This window comes from Homalodisca vitripennis, unplaced genomic scaffold (genome assembly GCF_021130785.1).
Source record: "Homalodisca vitripennis isolate AUS2020 unplaced genomic scaffold, UT_GWSS_2.1 ScUCBcl_827;HRSCAF=3624, whole genome shotgun sequence".
In the NCBI taxonomy this organism is placed as follows: Eukaryota; Metazoa; Arthropoda; class Insecta; order Hemiptera; family Cicadellidae; genus Homalodisca; species Homalodisca vitripennis.
Genome location: NW_025776940.1, coordinates 31789 through 44496, shown reverse-complemented (window position 1 = coordinate 44496; position 12708 = coordinate 31789). Strand labels below are relative to the sequence as shown.

At 32.2% G+C, this 12708-nt stretch overlaps 1 protein-coding gene across 1 annotated transcript in view; it reads left to right on the top strand.

Moving 5' to 3' along the window:
• The first annotated feature begins 1328 nt into the window (after nucleotides 1-1328).
• The window catches only part of LOC124371015 (palmitoyltransferase ZDHHC3-like), a 37164-nt gene continuing 25784 nt past the window's right edge, over nucleotides 1329-12708 (top strand). The window contains 5 exon segments of the mRNA XM_046829326.1: nucleotides 1329-1424; nucleotides 3499-3684; nucleotides 8137-8196; nucleotides 8198-8274; nucleotides 12128-12212. Coding sequence (XP_046685282.1) covers nucleotides 1344-1424; nucleotides 3499-3684; nucleotides 8137-8196; nucleotides 8198-8274; nucleotides 12128-12212 — 489 coding nt within the window. The 5' untranslated portion in view covers nucleotides 1329-1343.

The window sequence follows — 12708 nt, the reverse complement described above, 5'->3', positions numbered from 1 at the left end:
AACCTTGTAATTTTGAGCTTATTCTCAGATATAATTGAACACAATGTAAGCTGAAATGACAAAAAGCTGATGTGTAGTCAACCATAATGTCCTCACATTAATCATCATAGGTACAGACCAAGGGACACAAATATGCGTGAAACATTTTTAAGAGAAACATTCTATTAAATAACAAGGCGCAAATATGCTTTGACTGACTACCTGGGAAATAAACATGTAGACACAAATATGTTGCTCACGGTAGCAGACTTGTTCATTGTTGTATATAAACAGCTAAATGATGGCTGAACGTTGTTTTATATATATTATATAATATATATTTGGTCTTCCGATCATATGTTTTATTTTTTTAAACGCATATGTGACAGATACGACCAAATACAAAATAATTGAATCGGAAAAAGTAAGCGCTCTGTGGTGTAATGGTAGCACATTCACCCGGCGGAGCAAGTACTTTTTGCGATTCAATGTTTATTGATATTATATAATATATATATATATATATATTATGGCATAATCATTTGCAGTTGGAAAAATGTCATTCTGTCTGTCTGTCCCACATAGTATCACGAGAATATGACCTGTATACTTGAAATTTCACATGAAACTTCATTTCTACAGGCAGCTCTGAGTTCGACGATGGTACTTAAAATTGACCATCCAGCACATAAATAATAGTTATACCACTGTCAGACAACTAGATAAGAGACAAAGTCACCACTTCAAAGGTCTGTATACATTTAGCTGTCACTGATGTAACGTTTATTTACATGTCTGAAGGTTTGTTTTAGGTGTGTAAAGCTAAGAAAAGTATACTTCCAAATTTTACCTGTTTTCATACCCTATCATTTCGAACCTCCACCAAAACTAACATGGGTGACGATGAATTTCTGTTGTAATGGAAAATTTCTATATCGATTTCAAGAAGAATCAGGATGTGTGCCCAAAAACAAGCAAAATTGGCTCTCAGCTCCTGGACAATGAAATATAAGTAGGCTTGAAATTTTGCTTGCAATCACAGCAAATGCTGTTTGATATGTGACACACTGTGGCGTACTGCAACCTTGTTATAGTAGATATGAATTTTAAATCATTTACATTAATTGCACCTACTTCGGAGAATTTCTTGTAATTAAGTCCATTTAGAATTGATTTTTTGTATATAAAATGAATGTACGACTGATGAGGCTATTTATGAGTCAGAAAGTTCATTGCACCAGATATCAATTAACTTGATACAGTATTTAATCTTATTTTAACAAAAACTGTGGGATATTTATTCCTAAAACATTTGTAATACATTTATTGTGTAATGTTTTTTCAGACTAATAAATGAATGGGAAATGGACTACGATCACCTACTATACAGGAGAGAGGTAGATCAACACAACCGATGTTGTGGAGGATGGATTTGGTGTATAAGGGTATGATGCCTTTCTTTAAATTTATTATTGAGTTAAGTTTTAATTTAATAGTCTAATTCCATTTGATGTTCTCAGAAACAAAGTAGAGTTATCATGGAAAATTTACAGTCTTCGAGGACCCTCAATCTACATAAACCCCATTATGTTAATTATTATTAGTTTTTTAGTTTTAGTTAGTTAGAACAAATTAAATGTTCAAACATATTTATATTACCCATTTTAATTGCAGTAATAACAATTCGGAATTAATTTTCATCTTTTGTTATGTAAGACTGTAAATAAAATAATTTGTTACAAGTAATCAAATATGTTTATTACAATGTAAGATAAACATAAAAGATCTGTAATTATTTTTCAACAATATTTTGTGCCAGTTTTTCCGCTATTTCTTTTAATGAACATATAACATTATAACTCATCATAAAATATGAAGTCAAAGCTTTACAAACAATTATATTTCAATGCAATACATCTTTTTACATAAACCTGTGGAATTTTGAAGTATTTGGTAAAATAGGTAGGCAGTAAAATAATAAAAGTGTTAATAATAAACTCTTGTACACGGACATTGGGAGTTGACACCATATTTACGATGTCCGTATAATACGGATGTTGGGGTTAAAAGGGTTAATAACTACAAGGATAAGATCAAGGATACATAAAAATTGTACCATAAGGATTGAAATAAAGTTGTTCCACTTTTATAACAAATAACAATGGCAAATGTCCAAATCCACTACTAGTACTATAAAAGAAGGCAATTAGGATCATTTGCACTCGAGTCCCAGCAAAGCTGTTAACAAGCCTATTGAAACCCTAAGCATACACCAGTACCTGTGCTCTATATCTTTTATGTGTAGACAAACTAAATCTACAGACACATGGACCTTCATAACTAGCCCCACGTAATGCCTCCAGATTCATCCTGCTCTAACATAGAACAGCCCTCTATGTGAAAAAACCATCATATATAGACCTAAAGCTGTAAAACCTTCTTCCAGACCGCCTCAGAACCTGACTGGAAAAAGACTAAAGAGGTCGCTTCAAAAATTCCTGCTGAAGAATTCTGTGTACTCTATTGAAGAGTTCCTGGATTCTATAAACAATAGAACTCCTTGTTTCTATTTATTGTAATTTGACAAAATTACTGTTCTTAATGTTCTTTAATTTTATATAAATTCTTTAAGTAATAAAAGTCTTTTTTTATCACTTAGAATCTGGTAACAAGAACATACAAGTAACAGACCAGAAAATCAATTTTTACTAGAGAAATGTTTAACTTCAATAATTGCTTATAAGGTTTACGTGTTATATTGAACAAATCAAAAAAGTTTGAATAACCTGAAAATATTTGTTCAGAAGGGGAATAGCCAACTTACAGAAGAAGGTATCTAATTGGAGAAAGCTGGGGATCTCAAACTCTAATGGGCACCAAAATGCTGACATTTAAATATTGAGCAGATCTGAAACAAGAAATTGCTAAAGACGGGATTTAGGCAAAGGAGGGAGGTGGGTAGGACACAACTAGGATAAAGAAGAAAATACATGTAACAATTGTATTTATTCATTGTAGGCACCCGAATCTGCTGTTCTATCCCTAATCTGCCTCGGGCCCGTGCGGCAGACCAAGATTATGGTTGGTCTGTTCATGTATGCTTGCACTAAATCAACAAGATCTGCTCAATTACTATTATGGAAATTTAATACATTTTTCTTTGAAATAAAATTCTTTAATACCACCACTTGACCTCCTTACTTTCAGTAAAAAAAGGAACCTAATGCCTCCAATTATTATTGTTGTCAATTATAGCAGTGGTAAAGCCCGACAATGTTTGGATTTATATTTCTATCCTACATTTTAAATAATTGTTAGATAAAGCTGTATTTAAAAATTGAACTAAAATTAAAAGAGTCTTAAACTGTGCTTCAATACACATTTTGCTGTTGATGATAGTTTTTTTTTTATGTAGTTGATTTGGAATTCTCGGTTTTCCATTTGTTTTGCTGCTGGTGATAACTTCTTATTGATTCTGTGGTCGGTTATATATTAATGAAAGTTAACTGTGTGCTGCAGGACATCTGTGGTGTGGTGTGCGCCATCCTGACTTGGCTCCTGATCCTGTACGCTGAGTTTGTGGTGATGAGCGTGATGCTGATACCAAGTCCTTACCCCATCTACAGTTACATCAACATGCTGATCTTCCAGACTCTGGCTGTGTTAGCATTTGCTTCACACCTCCGCACCATGTTCACCGACCCGGTAACTGTCACAACAACAATATTTTGAGGAGTCGTTAAATTTTGTGTGCGAAGTAATCCACAGCAGACCTAAGTTTAAACTGAAGTCCTATTGACTCCTAATACACGATTATATTTCACATTATCTAAACACAACTTTATCTAGTAAAATCAAGGTGGCTACCCGACCAGTAAACCGTAAACTGGAAATAAGTCGGGAATTTAATGGTCAGAATTTTTCTGTAGAACCGGTTAAAAATTTAAAAAACAATTTTACTTTCTCCAAGAATTTATGAACTAAAAAAATAATTTGAATCCAAACCTCGACTAAACTAACTGTGTTTATACTGGCAAAAAAATTGCACAAGTTTTTTGACCGACAGTAAAAATCACTAGTCTAAACAGGCGCAAAAGCTCTTACGAACGCTGCTGCAACTAGTGTCGGACAGTTGTTTGTAAGAACTAGAGAGCAGTGTCCACTAGTAAAATTCCGATTATAAACATTGTCTAGACGTCACTATAGTGTGTGAACAAACTTTGTATTGACTTTCGTAACAACTGTAGTTACTTGCAACTGCTCTCATGAGTAAAATTGCTTTCTTGTTCACATTATGCAACAGTAGTTCTGTTACAAGAAATCTTTTGTAACTTTACTTGCCAGTGTAAATGCATCTTAATTTTATTGTCAATCTACAGACGGCCAGCCAGCTGAATCTACTATGTACGTCAGTTTTCATCGTCAGAGCACTCATTAATTGGATGATGGCTGTGAATCTCTTTAGTTCTTCGATCATCTGAAGGACTTCCCCGCACACGTAACGATCCCTTGGACAGTATTCGAAATTTTCAAACTTCCAACGTATATGTCGAGTATAACAATAACACAATGTGACTTGAACCACAGCCTTGGTGTATTTATTTACTTTGTAGTTGTGTTGTTGTGATGGGATGATTCTATTCTTGCATTATCTTAGAGGCAAACACAAAATATTTAAGAACCATTAATTGATAATGTTAATTGTGCTCATATGGAAGACACTGTTCTGTACTGGTGTTTAGGTACTTATTCTATGGATCACGAACTAACCGCACTTCAGTAGTAGATAACTTTTTTATGCATTCTTCAAGTATTGGCTGGCAGTGGGATTTTATTCGGAGCCATGATACTCTCGCAGGAATCTAACCTGTACAATTTTATAATGTACATGGAATTTTTACTAAAGACTGATTGTTTCCGATAGTTGATACTGCAATTCATTTCACTTGATTCCAATACCTTCAGAATCGCTTAAAATACGCATGGAAAATAACGATTTCACAAGATTACAATTAGTGATATGGGGAAGGTGAATCTCGAATCCGAACATGGATGACAGTCTATATGTGTATCACTCCCAAAAGGTTTCAAAACAAAACGTTCAGATGAGAGTATTCAGGTTATTTGTTGGTTGTACTGAATAAACCTTTTGTACTGGAGAAATCATTGTCTCCTCTATTAGGCTACAGTTACAACACAATAAAGACAACAACAAAACATAACACACAACAGAGAAAATGTACCAAGAAGGTGATCCAAGAACGATTTGTGTGAAAAGAAACAGTGAGTAGCTCAACATTCCCTGGCCGTTACTGGGCTCACGCTGAGGCAACAGTTTTAGCAGCCCACCGTGTATAGCTTGTACAGCAGTACTATTGAAGCCTGCTGCAGCAAACCTCCTTAGTAACAGTCATAGTTTTGTGACTGGATAAAATGCTCTATGCTGATGGTATTTTAGTATAACAAATCTGAAATTCAGATAGGAGGTATTTTACTTAATGTTTACATGTGTTTATATGAATTAGGGAATTTGATCATTGTCAATATATTCTTTTGTGTTGGATTGTTAGTTTTTCAAATACTATCCATCCTTTGGTTATTTCTAACTTCTGAAGAATAGAACCATATATAGCAAGTTTTCACTAAAATACTCCTTTGTGGTTACTTTAAAATCACGACATCATCGCCATTATCACCATCTGTTGATCATTTGTAGCATACACAGTACACGAATTCACCTATGTGTACATCTTTCCACCTTTTAATAGATGTCCACTATTCATATACAACCATTGACTCATCCACAAGGTTCTATTTTCAAACATTTTAATAATATTTATATGTTAGTATAATAAAAAAAAAAAATAGTACAGTAATGAAGAAGACAATGAAAGAGTTGAACTTGAATGTAATAATTATTGAAGAAAGCAACAAAATCATGTAAGGCAGAAGATGTCTAATAAATCTTAACACAATAATCGTTTGGCAAGGTTAGATAAAAGTTTTAATATTAAATTTTAAGTCTGATTATACTTAATCAGGCTTATTAAGTTACCTTCTGTCCTCAATCTTATCACTATTCAGATTCAGTTTAGCTGTAGATATCTGTAAAACTAAAATACCACACTAATAAAAATGTCCAAATCTCTAGTATCATCAAGGATTTAGATATAGCTTATTATGGAGGTCTGTCTCACATCGGTCAGATCTTTAAAAATGTTGTGATCAAATCATATTGAACTAAACCCTTCAAATCATAAAAATCGTGAAAGACTGTAAACCTTTCCAATCACAACATAATAATCTGGCTGCCAACCATAACCTTCTTTTAACAGTTAGATTGCTTAGACAAGACTCACAATACATATTAAAAAGTAAATAATTTGGGCTTTTTTTGTTTTAAAGATTGTATATTTATGAAACTACAAATAACATAGATATTTATGAAACTACAAATAACATAGCGATGGTGGGGGGATGGTTGATTCAATGTAAATGTTGAGTTTAGCTCCATTTCACCTTTTGCTTAGTGCAACATTTGAAATCTGAGACTGTCATAGACTTGACTCTTGAGTCTTGAGTCCATGTTCGTGTGAAGAGATCCAAAAAATTTGGTGACAAAGAAGCTCAAAAACAAATTCTTTGGATTGTTTCGACGTGAGAGACACCTTATCAAAAACAAGTATAATTTAGAAGAAAAGGTGCATTGAAGAAGAAAAACTAGTTTTTAAATGCTATACTAGTATATAATTTTAATAAGTATTTTGAAAGCAAACAATGTAATAATGCTAAAAAACATGGAAAATATTTTTTTTATTTTTTAGTTAGTCATTTTATTCAGAGACGTGGCTTAGTAACTCATTGCTGTATAGTACTACAAGGTAGTAGTACGCCACACCACGAGTTTCATAACCTTTGTCACCAAATTTTAACATGGACTTTACACACCTTTTCTTTTTACTCTATGTTGAAATCTCATAAGATTTTTACTTGGTTTTTTTACAAATTTATTTATTCTGCTATGTTCTTGATGCCGTCATGCCGTGATCAAAAGATCATTTGAAAAAATATCTGCTAATACTTGGCCAAATCCAATAGAGTGAGATGTACCATTATCGAATTCATTGTTGTTAATATATAGGGTGTTCACAAAAAGAGTGTCACAAACTCCTGTGGCTCTAAAAAACATCTCATATAAAAATAGGTTGAGAAATGTCTCGTTTGGCTGCAACACCATTTTGTATCTTTTATTCAAGAGTAGTTTCTTATCTCTAAAGCTAATTAAGCTAAAGAAACCGAATTTGGCACATAGATTTGAATAGATCAGAGGAAATAAAAAATATAATTGTGTTATTTTCTTTAATATTAACAAAATGGTGTCTGTTGAACATTTTAAAAGTAAAATAAAAAAGAAACCAGTATAGTTATAAAAAATGTACTAGTCACCAACTATTTGAAAAATTTCATTACAATTGCAACTTAATACGGTACTTGTTTCAACGAAATCCATTAATGTATAAGCGAGCATAACTACTTTAAAGGTATGCTTGCACAAGCCGGGAGCAGTAAACATTTTGTATTTTGATATGCATTAGCTGTTTTACATAGGTTATAAAAATTGTACAAGATACCAACTATTTTGAAATTTTTATAACAATTCCAATGGTACTCTTTCAATAAAATACATCAACACATAATCTAGCACGACCATTTTAAAGATACGCTTGCACAAGCCAGGAGCTCCAAATATGTCACAGTTGAGAGGTATCAGTTTGTTGCTATTGTGCACTGTAGCTGGGGATATACTGACATACTCTGCTCTTGATGCACACATTCTTTATGTAACAAAAAGTTTACAAGATAATATGGATTAAACTTATTTTGTTCTAAAATATTACTTCCTTTCAGAATGTTATTATTATCCTAAAAATAACATTTTTTTACATACTTCTGATGTTTATAAATTATTTCATATTCTAGTCTGTTTCATCGTCTAAAAGAAACAATAGCCAACTCAACCAAATTGCACTAAAATTAAATATTTCGTGACAACTCCTTTTTTGCATATTTAAATGATTTGTTCAAGAGGGTTAGGTGGAGGAACTTTAAGTGGCTAATGGGTTAACTGTTTTCAAACTTTTCTGTGTAAAATTACAGGGTTCTGTGCCAAAGGGAAATGCAACAAAGGAGATGATCCAGCAGATGGGCTGTCGTGAAGGGTCACGTCATTTTCAAGTGTCCGAAGTGTTGTAGCATCAAACCAGAGAGAGCCCACCACTGTTCTGTCTGTCAGAGGTTAGTGTCAGATACTGTAAATCAGTTTGTATCAGTATAATGCATCATTTTGTTATTTCTTCCGAAGTAATTTATAATATTTCATAGCTAAGCGATGTCACTATGAAAAATTTAAGTTTCACCACATCAATAGTAGCCCTTTATAAAAATTTTGCCATTCATACATTGGAAACACTTATGAACATCATGTTTTGAACTTTCTGAGAGAAAATATGTAAATCTCATTACATTCTGTTGTAATATTAATACATTTTCCTTTTAATTTCCACTGTGATTTTTCTCAGTGTACCAATTCCAAATTTCCTTTATTGTTTTATTGGTACATTTATTCATCATCCTTTACATCCATTGCCTCAACCTCACAACCTTTACTACTGCTAGATTACTTTTATCCTTTACCAACATTTGACTCTGTCTTATACATGTGTTTCAAACAGACATTCTTCTTTTTTTTAGTACAAATTTTGATAAATTCTATTTGTTTTTTAGTTTTTAATTTTATTATATGTTTTACCAGACTTTTGAGTATTGTTTTAAAACAAACACCATTTTAAAACCTGTTTATTATGAATGGATTTAATTTTATACAGATCAAAATTTGTTTTGTAACATTTCACCGTTTTCATAAACCATTCTAGCTGCTTATAGTGCTTTAGTATTCAGACCCATATGTCTGCAAAATACGGTGATCAGTGACTTCTAACTTCGAAAATGGTTTATTACACTCATATTCACACCTATATTTCTTTTGTAGTAGTTTTATATGAAGCAAAGAGTGATTCAAATTTGTGAAGTATATTGTTATTGTAAATAAAAAGCTATTTGAATTATGTAAAACTAGCGGACCCGGCGCGCTTCGCTGCGCATTTCAATAAGTTTCCCGCGGCTTCGCACGCAATTTCCCGTTGAAAACAGTACACTATATTCACTTATTCATTTTCTATCACATTCTAAACATTGCTGAGATAATTGATAGTCGTTCCTTCGTGAGCTTCTTGGGCGCATTATGAAGGTATGTACCACATTCCTGATACTTCTGTCAAAAAAAAACAACTAAGGTTGATTTTATAACATTCTTTATATTTGTAGCCAACGTAAGATAGTAATTATGATATCTGCATTGCTCTTCTGATCAAGCATGAGCATGGTTTATATTAAATAAATATTGCAGTTAAAGGTGAATTTTTACGTCAAATTTGAATTGTATTATCTGGATAGTAAAGTCTATGTTTAACAGTGATTGCAGAAACAGTTTAAACAAAATTTGTCGTTTCTCTTAAGCTTACTCTATGCTTTAAAACTATAAGTGTAGTAATTAAATTATATATAAATATATATTTTTTGTCGCATTATATATGTTTACAAAGAACAGCTGATTAAAAATTTGAAAAGACTCTTTCACTTAATAACATATGTTTGCTGCAATGCATTTCTTACGGGTATTTCTGTAACCAGTGGGGCGGAATCCTGAATCGGGAAAGGGATAAAAAGTATCCTATAACCTTCTACAGATCAAGACGAACAAATTAAAAAAAAAATTAGGCGAATCCGTCCAGCCGTTTGTGAGTGATGCTGTTACACACGAACAGTTTCATTTTTTATATAATAGATTTACAGAAGCAGGAATAAGTTAAACAAATATTTTCAGACTTGAGCATTCAAACCATGTATGGACTTAACATCATGAAAACTGTCTTCGTAGTAAGGCTTCCTAAGGACACAATACGTATCTTAACAAGGCACTTTCCACAATTATTAACTAGAAACCATTGTCAGTTGGCAGTCTCACAGACTAATTATATATATATATATATATATATATATAGTGGCCAGTTTTATATTTTACAATAATTTACCTACAGATATTTTAGTCTTAACCAATTTTATGAACTTTAAAAAGAAGTTAAAACAGTACTTGATTGCTAGATCTGTTTAGATGAATTCTTTCGTCAACCTCAAAGACTTAAATCGATTGTGTTATATTTATCTTATTGACTAAATTATTATAGGCCCGAACTGAATTACATGTAATAATTAGGTAAAATAAGTGATTATATAAACTGATGCCATTGTATGTTTGTATTTATATGTCTATGTTCAAATATTAATAAAGTTTGCTTTGAATTTGAACTTCAAACTATTGTTTAATGGACCAAAAGCACATGAAAAGCTCTTCAGTTAAAATTCTTCAAATAGGCCTTTTTGTACAAAATATGGCCAGACTGTCTCAATGATGTGCCACACTGGGTTCCCTTAGGTAAATACCAAAATTGATGTGACAATTCCTGATTTAGTACTTGTGAATAAATACTAATTGCTACACTTAGCACTTCCAAGAGTACACTCCATGTTGTTTGACAGTTCCTTCTTATATTGTAGGCAGTTTGAAGCAGTCATGTTTTTCCTGAGACTTTTACTTACTTTCACTTTGACTTAAACCACATTCTGGATATTTTACTTTATCTTTCAATGTATTTATTTCACTTCTTAGCATTAATAGATTTGACTTAATGTTGTGATGATTTTCATTCTGTTTTTTGAAGGTTTGTAATTAATTATCGTCCCTTCAGCCAAGTTATTATCCAATACTGATTTCTTCTACAAGAGATTTATTCCTTTGTACAGTTCGAAGTGAAGTGGAGTACTAAGTTAAATAGTATTGTACATTTTTCATCTATCTTAGTTTGAATTAATCGCAATTACTTAAATTCAGTTGCCTTAAATTAGCATTGCAAACAGCAGACAGATCAGAAGCTACTACCTTGATCTGTCACTGTAGACAGTTTCATATACAGAGATGGAACTGAGCTGACTTGTCACTTCCTGACAATCATATACTGTGCATTGAATTAAATTAAATGTATGTTTATAAAATCACATAAACCAGTTAAAAACCCAATGTGTGTGTGTGTGTGTGTGCACTGAATTTTCTGCTGTACTTCACTACTACTACTACCAGTAAACAGTTTTAAATGGCAGTTATAGTCCTATTGAAAGAACATGTGATTTACCTCATCCATAAAAGCAAGTCACATTTTTCTTGATTTATATTTAAAGCAATTTACTAAAAGTTGAACTAACTGTGTGTCCAATTAGAATTTTCTTAATATGACTAAATTTATTACTCCAGTTGTAGATAGTTAATTTCTGTATTATGTAAAAATAACTTTAACCCACAGATTGGGGGTGCTTGGTGGCAGGCAGATTTTTATCAGAACGCAAGCATGTTTTCAAGTACTCATAAGCAATTATTATAATAAATTATAAGAATAGAAAATATTTTACTTTAAGCTTAAATATTTATGTTATTTGTTTTTAGAGCAAACTGAGAATAATTAAATTTGTCAGATATATAAATTATATAGAAAAATTTATAATTTACAAGCACTTTATTTTCTGAAGAATAGTTAATTTATTAATCTAAATATATATAAATTTATGTCTAGAACTAGTAGATCTAGAAATGCCAAACTTTGTACATAGCTGGAGGAGAGAAAAATAAAAATATGGTGGTGTGATTTGCTTTAGTATTAAAAAAATGATGCCTGTTGAAAATTGTTGAAAAATAAGTCAAATAACAAAATTCCACCATACACAAAATTTACAAAATGCTATTTTTAAGTGTATTCCTCTATGTTTATAGGACATTTTTTGTTCGGAATGATGATTACTATCAGTCACAGAAGTTTATAACACCCTTTGTGATCACCCTGTGTATCAAAGTCTACCCCAAACAGCTTTGATATATCGAACCTCATTATATAGAAATTCTCGAAATATTTTTCATTTCCCCTTGACATTTTATGATTATATTTACATACCTTGCTTACATATCAATTAATGTTTGTTTCAGATGTATTCGTAAAATGGACCATCATTGCCCTTGGGTTAATAACTGTGTTGGTGAAGATAACCAAAAATATTTCGTTCTATTCACGGTAAGCTTAACAATATTTTACTTTGTAATTTTATTTCGTTAGGCCAGTCATGTTACTTTCCTCTTAGTGCAGTGTCGGGGATCTGACGCTGTTAAGATTTAACTACTGAATTCTGGAGTCATGTTCGTCTGAAGAGATCCAAAATCAAACAGTTCAACACATACTTTATGTGTAGAAAACTCAGTTGCCCCACCGTGCTTATCACATCGTAATGCACTCAATGATGCACGAACATGACTCAGAGTTCAGGAGTTAAGTCTGTAACATCATCGGTCCCAGACGCTGCACTAAGATGAAGGTGAACTGGAGTAACATTTACAAGGTAGGAGTACACTATGTCACATGTTACGTAACAGGATTTACTGAAGTTGCATGCAAAATTAAAAAGTTAAATAGCTAATTTTCGTTCTCAATAAGTCCTGCGGACAGAGTAGGAGTCAGAAACAAAATAAATTCTGACAGCCCTCTGACAGTCAAATCCCATGGATGGACATGC